Raw genomic sequence first — 14,885 nt, forward strand, 5'->3', positions numbered from 1 at the left:
ATTTTTATTCTTTGGAGTTCTATTTCATACCCCACAGCTTGTAAAACTTTTTGTATAAATTCTGAGCAATTAATACCAAAAAAAGCTAACCCATCTTCTTTCATCCTTCAGTGATTATTACCCTATTTCACTCTTCCCTTTCCTATCTAAAGTACCTGAACGATTAATTCACTACCAATTAAGTTCTTTTATTTCAGTAAACAGTCCTCATAACATCCTTCAATCTGGTTTCCGCTCTTAAGTTCTGGTTATAGTACAGTTACAGCTCTAGTCAAGATTTCGGATGACATTAGAACTGGTATGGAAAATCGGCAATTTACTATGCTAACATTTTTGGACTTCAGTAACGCTTTTAATACTGTCGATTTTAATGTCCTGCTCGGAGTCCTCAGCTCTCTTAACATATTTCCAGCGGTAATTGATTAGTACGGACGTCTGCAACGTATTAAGATGGAACAAACCAATTCATCGTGGTGTGACTTCTTTCTACCACATGTATGCAGATGATTTGCAAATATATTCTCAGGCTACTTTTAATGAATTTGCTCAAGCTATACAACCAAACCAATCATGACTTGAGGCAGATTCTGGAATGGAGTAGGTGCTTTGGTATTCGGATCGATCCAGATAAAATGCAAACGATTATTATTGGTAGCCCCGCTTATATATCCAAGTTAGATAGATCTAAATTACCTTCAATTAATCTTAATGGTGTTTGTGTCTCTTTTAATGAATTTGTCAATTATCTTGGTATTTACTTTGATTCCACTCTATGTTGGAGGTATTAAGTGACTGAGGTTAGCAGGAAGATGTACGTTGCTTCTGTGTCGCTTCGGAGACTTAGTAACTTTCTTCCTAAAGCCGCTAAAATATTTCTAGCTCAATCCCTCCTACTCCCTATTCTTGACTATGCAGACGTCGCTTATGATCTAAAGATCTAAATGTTGATATGCTAAATAAATTAGAACGACTCCAAAACCTCTGCATACGATTTATTTTCGGTCTGCGCAAATTTGATCATGTATCGCACTATCGCTCTCATCTTAAATGGCTTCCTATTCGCCGGCAAAGAGATTTGTATATACTTTTTTTATTACATAATATTCTTTTTAATCGTGGCGCCCTTGCCTATCTTAACCATTTAAGGCGAGGGTTTTTCCGTGAAATGAGGTCAACTGGCGCACGCTCTAAATTCGAACGAGCATACAATAAATAAACACTAAGCTTTATTAAATACAAACAGGCAAGAACGTATCGCTCCAGAAAAATAATATAAACATAATATTTATAAGTATTATAAATATTATGTACTCGGGATAGCGCAAATCGGAACACATTTGATGCGCGAGAGGGTCTCGTTCGAGATGCTTAAGTGGTTTAAAGAACATTTTAAATTCATCCCCTTTACTCATACTATAACATTATGCTCTTTCGATAACCTTTCCCTTATGAATTTCCTTTCACAGAATTTTATCACAATTCCTTCTCTGTTTCTAGCATTAAGTTATGGAATACATTAACCTGTTGTCATTAGAAGTATAAAATCCATTGATGCTTTCAAGCAACAAGTGAAAGATTATCTTCTCTCTACCTGATTGGTTCTTAATTTGATAAATTAGCATTCTTTATTTATTTTATATTAATTTGTTTTCCTTGTGTCTATAACTTTTTATTTTTCTTCTAGTATTAAGTACATTTTTAACATATATGTGTAGGATTATATATTGTATATAGTTAATAATTTAATTTTTTGATTTTGATAAAGGTACATATCTTTAATAATTCTTTTCTGTAATGTTTTACAACATTACATTATCATACCTGCTTATACAGCAATCAGTCCATTATCCTAAGGTTTTCTTGAAAAGATTGCTCTCAGCAATAAGACCACCTTACTGTTCTTATACAATTGTAACATTATATTTGTTAATTGTCTTTTTTTTTTTTTTTTCTTTTTTTGTGGCGTTCACCCCGATATTAGGGTATTTTGCCAAGAACAAAACGGGGAAACGATAATAGTAATAAAAATACCTAACACAAACGAATTTAGAAAGGATAAGGATTAGGTCTAGGATATTTATAGGATATGAAGGATATACTTGTACATATGAGAATATACTTATAAATATATAGGAAAAGCAATTGATGCAACTATAAATGTATTCATGTAATATAACTAAATCTTAATATTGTTATCATATATATATGAAGATAGTATTTTATAGATAATAGGATCATTGGAAGAAAGTAGAGTAAGAATAGAAGTTGGGAATGGAACACGGATGGATCGGAGATGATTAAAAAGGGAGGTGTGGTCAAATTTAGAACATGAGAAGAATATATGATTCAAGTCCGCCACTTCAGCACCGCAATTACACGACGAACTTTGTACAATACCAAGCTTGTATAAATGAGAAGGTGTGCATACGTGACCTAGACGCATACGAGTTATAATAGTTGTTGCGGTCTTTCCAAGCTTTAATTTACAAAACCATGGTTTGAAAAGAATATCGGGTTGTATAAGGCGATAAAATCTTCCTTTTATTGTACTTGTTTTTTCCCAATATTCCTTCCAGGCATACCTTAAATATATTTTTGGGAGACAAGCTAGGTCACTACAGTAATTATGATACGGATACATATCACCACAAGTTACAGCCTCTCTTGCAATAAGGTCAGCTTTGTCATTGCCGCTAATACCACTGTGTCCTGGTAACCAGGCAAAAGAAACGGAATACCCTCTCAACATGCAAAGATAAAGACTTTGTCTTATGTCACAAATAATGGGATAAACTGGTTTTGATTTAAACGGATATTTGGCTAGAGCTTGCAAAGAGCTCATAGAGTCAGTGAAAACTATTGCCTTATGTAATTTCATTAAAAGTATATATTCTACAGCTTTTAAAATACCATAACATTCCCCGGTAAAAACTGAAGACTCCGGTGGAAGTTTAATTTTTTGAACGATATTAAATTGTCATTGAAACACACCCACACCTACACAACCGCTATTGTCTGGTTTTGATGCGTCAGTAAAGATGTAGTGCCATTCATTCCATTCAATGTCAGTTATAAACATAAATTTGGCATTCAATTCTGAATAATTTTTTGATAACCCAAAATCATATTTAATATTAGGAGATAAAACTAAAGATTGATATGAGCATTTATAAATGGGAAAACAGGACGATGTAAAAGTGGGAGATTCTATGGATTTATATTTTTCATAACTTTGTATTAAACATGGAGGTTTTTTATGTTTCCAATAAGATGAAGACGAAATAAAGATATGTAGTTGAGATAACTTTTGAATAAGCGGATGATCGGATAATTGTAAACAACGAAAAAAGAAGCGATCAGATAGATATTGCCTTCTTAAAACCAAAGGTGGATCACCGACTTTGAGCTGTAAAGCATTGATTGGACTTGATTTCATTGCTCCAGAGATAATCCTCAAGGCCTTTGATTGAATTAAATCCAATTTCTTAAAAGCAAATGAACTTCCTGGAGCTAACAAAAAAGTTCCATAATCAATGACACTCCTTATAAGACCATTATAAGCAAGTTTTAGTGAAACGGGATGTGCTCCCCACCAAACTCCAGCAAGGCACCTAAGAATGTTGAGGTTACGCTCACATTTCGTGGAAATATAATTACAGTGGGACAGACCTGTTAATTTATTATCTAGCACGATACCTAAAAATTTAATTTCAGTCTTTATAGGAATGTATGAGTTATCATAAAGCACCTTAATTTGTTGCGGTGATCTCATTCTTGAAAACAAAACTACACTACTCTTGGTTACAGAAAGATTAAGACCATTTGCATCTAACCACGTTTTTAACAAATCTAATGAATCAGATAATTTGGCAGAAGCAGATTCTATGGACTTCGCAATAAAATATAATAAAAGATCATCAGCATATTGTAAAATTTTGACGGATTTATCAAGGAATAATTCTAGATCGTATGTGTATATATTAAATAAGATTGGACTGAAAACAGATCCTTGTGGAAGGCCTTTCCATACAGTTCTAGATAATTTGGTATCTTCATCTAAATCCATATGTATTGTTCTTTCTGATAAAATATTAATAATGAAATTAGAAAGCATTACCGGTACATTTAGAGCTTGTAATTTAGTTTTTAAAATAGAAATTATTACATTATCATAGGCAGAATTTATATCTAAAAAGGCTGAGAGGATTGACAAATTTTGTGAGAAAGCTATATGAATATCTGAAATAAGAATGCTCACATTATCTAAGGTGCTCTTACCTTTCCTAAAACCAAACTGGTTCGGGGATAGTAAGTTATTACTTTCTAAAAACCATTCTAGACGGTTTTTCACTAAATGTTCAGCTAGCTTTAGTAAGACAGAGGAAAGTGCAACAGGACGGTATGATGATGGTTCAGAAGGTGGTTTATGAGGCTTTAGAAATGGTATAATAATCTGAGACTTCCATGAAGTAGGTATATTTCCCGAAATAATTATGGAATTAATTATATTTAAAAAGTAAATTAATGTCGCATCGCTAGCATTTTTAAAAAGGAATACGGTATACCGTCTTCTCCCGGTGCAGAGTCTTTAATAGAAGCTAGAACACCTTTAAGTTCTACTAGAGTAAAAGGAGAGTCAAGTTCGAATAATTCGTCAGAGACGGATAGAGAAATATTGTAAAGGCATTCCGGCACATAACTAGGAGCAAGGCGATCTAAAAATTTATTCGCTAAAGTTAAATCGAGTGCAGAACGTGATGTATGATCACTAAAGGCAGATCTGAATCTTTTAATATTATTCCAAACGACTGATGAATTAACTTCTGGACAGATAGAAGAACAAAATCTTCTCCAGCCTTCTAATTTCTTTTTTTTCAGTAGTTTTCGAGTAGAACGTGAAACTGCGGTGTAAATTTCAAAATTTTCTGGTGTCATGTAATTATTATAATTTTTTTCAGCCTCTTTACGATTTTTAATTGCTTCCGTACAATCTTTGTCCCACCAAGGTGGGGAGGGAATTTTCCCTGAAGCACTATTTTTAACAGGAAATAATAAATCAGCAACCTCCTTCATATTTATCATCAAGTCATTACAACATTGATGTTCATTTCCATGGTAAACAATAGGTAATTCCGATATTTTATTATCTAAATATTGTTTGTAAATATTCCAGTCTACATTTGATAAATTATATTTAAGCCGAGGACCACTCTTTCGACTTGAGGGAATGGAAATTGGAAAAGAAAGAATGAGGGGAAAGTGATCGCTTCCGAAGGTAGAGGAATGAGGATACCACGACAGTGAAGAAGCTAAATCAGAAGAACATATTGAAATGTCAGGTGCACTAAACCCTTCATTTGGTGCAGTTCTACGTGTTGGTACATCTGAGTTAATAATACATAAGTTGTAAGTGTCAATTATCGTCAGGAGTTTTCCACCATAAAAATTAGAAGTAGAACTGCCCCACGATTGGTGCTGAGCATTAAAATCGCCCATTACGAGAAAAGGTTTAGGTAAAATTGAAAATAATTGTTCTAGTTGTGAATATATTTGGCATGTAGGATCAGGAATATATAAAGTAACAAAACAGATACCATTTATAATTATAGCAGCTGCATTAATGCCGCTATATACAGGAAGCGAAAAAGAAGAAAAAGGAAGGGAGTTTTTGACCAATATGGCAACACCGCCATATCCGTCAGCTCTATCATCACGGAGACTTGTAAAGCCTGAAATCCTAAAAGGATATCCTGGCTTTAACCAAGTCTCTTGGAGAACTATTATAAAAGGATTATATTTATTAATCAAATAAAATAAGTCTGATTTCTTGTTTGTTATGCTACGACAGTTCCACTGAATTATTAGGACTTTGTAATCCATTGTGAGAAGTTAATAATTGAGAAAATACATTGTAAATGGCATCGTTGGACGGTGGTAAAGTTGTTTGTATCATTTTCGATTGCGATAACACTTTAATAAGCATGAGAATAATATCAAAGATGGATTGATTATTGTCAATATTATTTGATGATAATGCACAACCATTAGAGGGAGCAGGAATATTATATTCCTTAACTATGGTTTCATGGGCAGAACGATCATATCCTTGTTGTGCTTTTTGAGAAGAGCGTGGTTTAAGTGTAACTGTTTTTTTATATGATGATTGAATATGTGGTAATGATGATTTCTCTTTAAGGAAAGAAGATTGAAAATGAGATTTATTGGACGGAGATGATGATGTTAATACATCTGAATATAGTTTAGAAGTGGGAGGATGAAATTTTGATGCTTCAGCATAAGAAACACAACTGTGGGCCATTGTTTCTTTAATGGCTTTCTGACGTGCATATTCAGGACATTTCTTACTAATTGCTGAATGAGAACCATTACACAAGATACAAGAAACATTTTCCTCATCTACTTCACATTTATCACCTGTATGATTTAGCCTGCATTTATAACACCGAGGATTTGAACGACACTGCATCTTGACATGTCCGAACCTACAGCAGTTATAGCATTGGATAGTGGGGTAAATGTACAAATCTACAGTTAATGATGTGTAAAACATAAATACTCTTTTTGGTAATATTTGTCCATCAAAAGTAATAACAATGGTTTCAGTATTAATAAAACTTGGTTGTCCTTCATTAATGGTCTTTTTCTTAATTCTTCTGGTTTTTAGAATTCTCCCACAACCTATAGGTACTGATATATTTTGGATTACTTCCTCTTCTGTCCAATCTTTAGGAATACCCCTCACAATTCCCATATGGGTTACATGGAAAGAAGGTATAAATGCCTTAAAATTATGTGTTTCTAAGTTACTATTATTTAAAAATGCATTTGCATTTTCAAAATTTGAGAAAGAAAGCGATAAACGGTTTCTTCCTATTCTTTTGAGGCTACCATTCACTATATTATTTATCTTATTAGTGTGTAAAAAGCGACCAAATGCAATAGGATGTAATGTAGTGTTATCATTAGGATGTGTTTCATTTTTTTGTAATTGAACGACATAAGGAGCTACATCCTCAGCATTGTACAAAGTTCTGCTTAAAGTACTGGGTGGAGAAGCAGGTTTAACAGACTCGGTATTATTTACAACTGGTATTGTTCGCGACATTATTGTATATATAGCGATATTTATAGCAATGTTTATAGTTAGTTGTTAAGTCCCTAGTTTAATCGTTCTTGTATACTGTTATTTTATATAGATTTTACATAGATTTAAGATACCTATAGTGTAAGTTAAATAAAGTATTCCTTTGTGTGTTGTCATTATTACCTACAAATAGAAATAGAAATTGTAACAATAAATTGTAAATTGTAATAAATAAATAAACGCTATAGGGTACCGATCTGAAGAGACACGCGTCTCGTTCATTCTCGCCCCGTCCCGCTCACACAGATTCGCTAACGCGAGTTGGAAATGTTATCGGGCGAGCGGGCGGGTATAAAGATAGGCCGCCTCCCGTCAAGCGGCATTCGCTTCCGGGCAGCGACGCACTACACTCGAGAAGAAATAGGACAAGAAGAAAAAATACTCTCTTCAGACGGTACCGGAGGCTTCAGAATAGTAATCGCTGTGTTTCACTCCAGCCTGAACCAACGCCCCTACAGTCCACGCTCACCGAACGGCAGTCCACACCGTTCATCGTGGTCCTTCGAGAAGCCGGATTGCTGGAGGAACACCGTTGGTACATCGAGAAGCCGGATCGCTGGAGGAAGACCATTCTGAAGCCGGATCACTGAAATGCCGACTACGAGAAACATGAAGTCATCGCAACAAAAAATCGCCGTCACCGAAGCCACAACGTCCGCCGCCACCACGTCGACTACGGCCGCCGGAACGCTGTCCGTCGCTGCCACGCCGTCCGTTGCTGCCACCACGTCGTCTGCGGCTGTCAGAACGTCATCTGTCGCTGCCACGTCGTCTACCGCCGCCACCACATCGACTACGAACACGTCCGGCGATACGACGACCACAGGAGCCACGGAGACTACCGAAGCCACAGGAACGACAGAGGAGACAGCAAGGAAGAAGGAACCGAAGCACGGCACGGCACGCACGGTTCGCACCACGGCCTCGCAGAAGAAGAAGGCTCTGGCCAAGGCACGGGAGGAGCTACTTCAAAAGGAGGTGGAATTGGCCGCTGCACGTGTCGCCGCCCTAGAAGCCGAATCAGAGGACGACGAGGAAGTAGAAGACGACGACGCTACCGTCAGAAGAGAACGAACGTCGGATTGGGTTCATCGAAGCACGCTAGCACTCACGATGGAGCCGCATGTACCAGAGATAGAAGAAGTCACCAGCAAGCGTCAGGGGTTCGTCCCATCGAGACCCGTTGAAGAGGATTCGAGAGCGCCGCCGCCACAGCCGAGCAGCGACGCACTTCACCGGGACCACGCACGCCACGTTGACCCACATGCCGCCATGCCTACGATAGCAGCAGCGATGCAGTCGATGAAGAAGGAAGAACCGGTGCTGAAAGTGGGCATCGATTGTAATGAGTTTGCGATCGCCATGCAGATGGCCGCTCGCAACATACTGCCCTCCACAGCGTCAAGAGTCACCGAGTTGCCAGTCTTCAATGGATCGTCGAGCGAGTGGTTACCATGGAAGATGGCCTATGAAGAAAGCGCAAGTCAACACACAGAACAAGAGAACCTAGCAAGACTGCGCAGAAGTTTGAAGGGGGCCGCAAAGGACGCGGCACGCTCCCTATTCGTCGGGTCTACGACCGCAGAAGAAGTGATGAAGATGTTAGCCGCGAGGTTCGGCCGCCCTGGAGCACTCGTCACAGCCGAACTGAACAAACTCCGCGCGCTACCACGACTCTCGGACAACGCAAGAGACGTCTGCCTCTTCGCAAGCAAGGTGCAGAACGTCGTCGCCACGATACGAGCGCTGAACAAGAGTCACTACCTCTACAATGAAGAAATAGTGAGAAACGTCACAGAGAAGATGCCGTCGGTACTACGCTTCAAGTACTACGATTTCGCCAACGACCAACCGGAGGGACAACCGGACCTCATAACACTCTCTCAGTTCCTGCAAAGGACCGCCGCACGATGTGGAAACTTCGCCCCCGCCGAGGAGATACCGTCCGAAGACCGGCGGGAGTCCGCTCCTAGGAAGACGGCGAAGACATACACGACGCAGGAGAAACCCGCTACACCACCGTGCCCGATGTGTCGACGAGAGGGACACGCTCCATCGGACTGCAAGACGATGAAGGAAGCAGACACATCGGCGAGATGGGAGTTAGCGAAGACTCATAGGCTGTGTTTCCGCTGCCTCAAAGTAAGAAGATTTCGCCACGCCTGCAAGAGCAAGAGATGTGGAGTGGATGAGTGCACGCAGACTCATCACCCTCTGCTGCACACCACGCGACAACAGCCGGAGAACGAAGTGACAACACACGTCATCGAGGACAAGTCCGCCGCAGTCGCCGCATCGGCAAGGGAAAACGACAAGATCGCGTTCCTGAAGATCCTGCCGATACGAGTCACCGGTCCCACGGGAACGTGCGACACCTACGCGCTACTGGACGACGGGTCGACTTGCACCATCATCGAGACGGCGGTGGCGGAGCGAATCGGTGCTACGGGTCCCCCCGCACCATTCTACATGGAAGGTGTGGCCGGGGCACGGATCAACGCAGCTCAATCGACGCGTGTTCACTTCAAGATCCACGGGCGGAATTCACAAGAATACACAGTGGGGGCACGGACGATGGACAGACTGCAGTTATCACCGCAGTCGGTACCGCGCAGCGTCATCAAGGGCTGTCCACATCTACAAGACATAGAGAGGGAGTTGGTCTACGAAGAGGGCAAACCGACGGTACTGTTGGGGCAAGACAACTGGCACCTACTGCTGGCCCACGAAGTTAGAAGAGGATCCGACACGCAGCCGTTCGCATCACTCACCGATCTGGGATGGGTACTGCACGGTACGAGTCGCGGCAGGACAAGACAGCAGGTGCACAGAATCAGCCACATAGTGACGACACACGAAGAGGAACAATCGATGGAAGAAATGATGAAGCAACATTTCGCGCTCGAATCGCTGGGGATCGCATCGAAGAGGTCCTACAATGAAGAGGAACGTCGCGCCCTACACATTTTAGAGGAGAAAACTCGTCCGCTACCGGCGGGAAGATACGAGACGGGGTTATTATGGAAGAAGGACGACCCTGTGCCGCCGGACAACTACGAATCGGCAATGCGACGTCTCCAACTGGTCGAAAGGAAATTCGACAAAAACGAAGAACAGTGGCCGCGTGAAGATAGTACGAGCGACGATAGTCAAGCGGAAACGGGAGAAGAACGCGTACACAAGCTACAGAACGCGACGCAGTTGTCTATAGCATTACCCGATCCGTCACGTTTTTCTAATTGGTTGAAACTTGTTCGCAGTTCAGCACGGGTATTGCAGTTCATCGACCTCCTGCGACCGACCAGTCAACGCTGTACCGCCATCCGAAAGAGAAACAAGAAGAAAGAGAGCGCCGACCCCACTTGGACCCGCACGAAGAAAGTCGATAGAGAGAAGACGAAGATGAAAATCAAGAACAGTAATAGTCCATCTGTGTGTTTCATCCCCATAGACACACACTACCTCGATCGCGCGCGACGGCTATGGATTCGCGCGATACAACAAGAGGCGTTCGGCGACGAAATCGCAGCATTGAAACATGGGAAACAGCTGCCGTCATCCAGTCGACTCATACAGCTGTCGGTCGTCATAGACAACGACGACATTCTGCGACTTCGATCGAGAATAGCAGCCGCCGCCGATCTGTCAGCCGAGCAACGAGAGCCCCCATCGTCGACGGAAACCACGCCTGGGTGCGCCTATACATCGCATGGGTGCATTGGAAACTTCACCACGGCGGCTTCGAGATCACCACGAACGAGGTGCGACAACACTTGTGGGTGTTGCGCCTACGACACACCGTCCGCAGTGAACTGAAGAGGTGTCAGCTGTGCCGCCTACGAAGAGCAAGACCGGCGCAGCCGTCAACGGGCAACCATCCACAGAGCAGGCTGGCGCATCATCAACGACCGTTCACGTTCACCGGCCTAGACTACTTCGGGCCTATGACCGTGACAGTGGGCCGCACTCACCAGAAGCGGTACGGAGTGCTCTTCACCTGCTTAACGACGCGCGCAGTCCACCTGGAAATCGCCGGCAGCCTCAGCACGGACTCCGCCATAATGGCCCTGCGGCGCTTCATAAGCCGCAGAGGGTGTCCCACTGAGCTATGGTCCGACCAAGGCACCAACCTCAAAGGTGCTGACGTCGAACTGAAGAAAGCAGCCGAGGAAGCCATCCAAGAAGAGTCATCAGTCCATTTCATCCGGTGGCGCTACATTCCCCGAGCGCACCCTTCATGGGAGGTGCGTGGGAACGGTTGGTGCGTAGCGTGAAGACCGCACTAGCCACCACGTTGAACGAGCGGGCCCCCAAGGAAGAGGTCCTCCACACTCTGCTGGTCGAGGTCGAGCACACCCTCAATAGTCGACCGCTAACCCACGTGTCAACATCGGCAGACGACGACAGCGCCCTAACCCCCAATCACTTCATATTGGGCGGTCCATCGCGCGTCCCACTGCCAGGCAGCTTCACCGAGAGCGACGCGGCGGGACACAAGGAGTGGCGTGCCAGCCAGAGGCTAGCTGACTGCTTCTGGAACCGGTGGGTGAAGGAGTACCTACCCGAGTTGCAACACCGGCGGGAGCCCCGAGCTACACACGGAGCCATCAAAATGGACGACCTGGTCCTAATAGCTGATGGGACCTTGCCTCGCAACACGTGGCCGCGAGGCGTGGTGGTGGCAACCTACCCTGGACCAGACGGCGAGATCCGAGCGGTCGACGTGCGGACGAACAAGGGCATCCTACGGCGACCCACTAAGAAGCTGATCATACTGCCCACATCGACATCGAGCGACGCGAACACGAGTTAACTCCAGCTACGAGAGCTGCGGCGGGAGATTATGTTCGCGACATTATTGTATATATAGCGATATTTATAGCAATGTTTATAGTTAGTTGTTAAGTCCCTAGTTTAATCGTTCTTGTATACTGTTATTTTATATAGATTTTACATAGATTTAAGATACCTATAGTGTAAGTTAAATAAAGTATTCCTTTGTGTGTTGTCATTATTACCTACAAATAGAAATAGAAATTGTAACAATAAATTGTAAATTGTAATAAATAAATAAACGCTATAGGGTACCGATCTGAAGAGACACGCGTCTCGTTCATTCTCGCCCCGTCCCGCTCACACAGATTCGCTAACGCGAGTTGGAAATGTTATCGGGCGAGCGGGCGGGTATAAAGATAGGCCGCCTCCCGTCAAGCGGCATTCCGACAACGAAACTTGCAACGGCCGACGTCGAGGCCCTTTTCAAGGAGCCGCTGCCGACCATCGCCGCAGGAGATTGGAACTGTAAACACACGGCTTGGAACTCCAACATAATCAGCGCCGAAGGCAGAAAACTCCTGGGGATAGTAGAGAAACTGAATATCGCTGTGCATGGTCCAGAGGTACCTACACACTATCCCCACGACGCCGCAAGAATACCCGACGTGCTCGACATAGCCCTCTACAAGGGACTGGACAGCCAACTGACGCAGGAAGTCCTCTTGGAGGACGTCCAATCCGACCACCTTCCCGTGTGCATGGATATCCTGATGACCCCGGTGCTCCTGACGCCGCAGGCCCCGCGCCGCCGGACGGATTGGGGGAAATTCACGGACTTCATGCAGGACAACACGCCAACGAGGGCAATTTTAACCTCCACCGGCGTCGAACAGCTTGCGGGAGACCTGTCAGTCTCCATACAGGCCGCCATGCAAAACGCATCTCAGCCGGGAAAGGTAGCGAAAACAACCAATACCATCCCGGCTGCAATAAAGAGGAAGCTCGCCGTTAAGCGCCGACTGCGCAGAGACTGGCAGGCCACCAGATGCCCCACCACCAAAACGAGGTTAAACAAGCTTGCAGAAGAAATAAAGCGTGACATCGAGTCCCACAGAAAGGAGAGTTGGGAAAGATACGTAGAGGAAGCCGGTGACGACTGGAACAGCATTCATCGCCTGTGTCGCCGGCTAACAAATTCCCACCCCCCCGTCCGACCCCTACTGGCGAACGACGGAACACCGAGGTACCGCGCAGTAGACCGAGCGGAGATTCACGCGGATCACCTAGAGCGCCAGTTCCAGCTCAATCCATCCTCAAATAGTGATCATGTTGCACGGATAGACAACTTCGTGAAGGAGTACCTATCATCGCCACTATCACCTCACGAAGATCCGATTGTCTTTACACCGGGACAAGTGCAGCGTGAAATCAGAAAGACGAAGCCTCGGAAAGCCCCCGGCAGCGACAACATCCCAAATACGGCGCTGCGTCACCTGCCGCCGCGCACTATAGCGGCACTGACGCGCCTGTACAATGGAATAGTACGCACAGGGCATTTCCCAGACCACTGGAAGATAGGCAAAGTCATCACGCTGCCTAAGCCCGGTAAGAACGTACTGAAACCGGAATCGTACCGGCCAGTGACGTTACTGCAACACATGTCAAAGGTGTTTGAGAAACTCCTCCTCAAACATCTACAACCACATTTAAAACCACGCCTGGAGCAGTTTGGATTTAGAGCGGAACACTCCACGACACTGCAACTGACCAGAGTCCTGCACGTCATAACGAGCGCCCACAATAAGCACGAGCACGTTATTGCAGTGTTACTGGACATGGAGAAAGCCTTCGACCGCGTGTGGCACAACGGTCTACTGTATAAAATGGCCACTCAGACCGATACACCAAGAAGGTTGGTCCGAATAGTGGCCTCATTCCTCCACTCAAGACGCTTCATGGTGACGGTGGAACAAACCTGTTCGGGAGAGCGACCCATCCGCGCGGGTGTACCACAGGGAAGCTGCCTATCGCCTGCGCTCTACGCGCTGTTCACCGACGACATTCCCACTACCCCCGAGTCTCTCCTCGCGCTGTACGCCGACGACGCCGCCTTCATAGTGACATCCATCGGCAAGAAGCACGCAGCGCTGAAAATGCAGCGGCAACTCGACACCCTACCAAAGTGGCTGGACGACTGGAGATTGTCGGTGAATGTGCGCAAAACGCAGGCGATCTACTTCGGACAACGTCACTGCCCTCCCAAATTGCACCTGCGCGACTCCCCGATCGAGTGGTCTACCACCGTCACCTACCTGGGGGTGAACATCGACCGGCGTCTAAGTTTCAACACCCACATCAAGGGGGTCTGCAACAAGACCAGGGTGGCCAGGCACCTCCTTCGCCCAGCGTTGACAGGAAGACTCCCTCTCCAAATAAAGACGGCCATTTACAAAACCTACATCCGACCGCGACTTACGTACGCAGCGCCGGCATGGTATGTCTACGCGTCTGCGTCGAATAAGAAGAAACTCAGCGCGCAACAACACCTTACACTGCGCACCATCGCCGGCGCGCATAAATACGTAAGGAACGCCACCTTGGAGAGGGACCTAAAGATCCCTCCGCTGAACGAATTCATCGGCAGCCTCGCAACGAAGATGTTCGCGCGTGCGGACGCATCGGGCTGGGACCACCTAAAGGGAATAGCGCCCCTGCACGCGCGACCTCCGGACCACAAGCCCTACGCACGCGAACTAATAGCTCGCGTGCAAGAAAACCCAGAGGAAGACGCCATGGACACATGAAGACCCCTCCCCCCTCTGATGAGGGTTGAAAATGCCGTCCCGATCATTCAAACGCTGGCAGTTTGCTGGGCCTCCCCCCACGGGGTCTCACCCGGCAGGCGAAGACCGCGCAGAGTGAACGGGGCGGCACGTTAAGAACC

At 44.7% G+C, this 14,885-nt stretch overlaps 1 protein-coding gene across 3 annotated transcripts; it reads left to right on the plus strand.

Annotated features, from left to right (window-relative positions):
* Positions 1 to 5,290: 5,290 nt before the first annotated feature.
* Positions 5,291 to 10,981, plus strand: LOC128201835 (uncharacterized). 3 transcript variants are annotated; one of them, XM_052899985.1, is made up of 2 exons: positions 5,291 to 5,406; positions 6,197 to 10,981. In XM_052899985.1, exon 2 carries the CDS (start codon positions 7,757 to 7,759, stop codon positions 10,979 to 10,981), a length of 3,225 nt encoding a protein of 1,074 aa, XP_052755945.1. In that variant the 5' UTR covers positions 5,291 to 5,406; positions 6,197 to 7,756. The 3 variants fall into 3 exon arrangements, with proteins under 3 accessions (XP_052755945.1, XP_052755944.1, XP_052755946.1); XM_052899984.1 differs by lacking the exon at positions 5,291 to 5,406 and adding an exon at positions 5,622 to 5,942; XM_052899986.1 differs by lacking the exon at positions 5,291 to 5,406 and adding an exon at positions 5,622 to 5,934.
* Positions 10,982 to 14,885: the final 3,904 nt, after the last annotated feature.

This window comes from Galleria mellonella, unplaced genomic scaffold (genome assembly GCF_026898425.1).
Source record: "Galleria mellonella isolate WM207_F2 unplaced genomic scaffold, CSIRO_AGI_GalMel_v1 utg63, whole genome shotgun sequence".
Taxonomy (NCBI): Eukaryota; Metazoa; Arthropoda; class Insecta; order Lepidoptera; family Pyralidae; genus Galleria; species Galleria mellonella.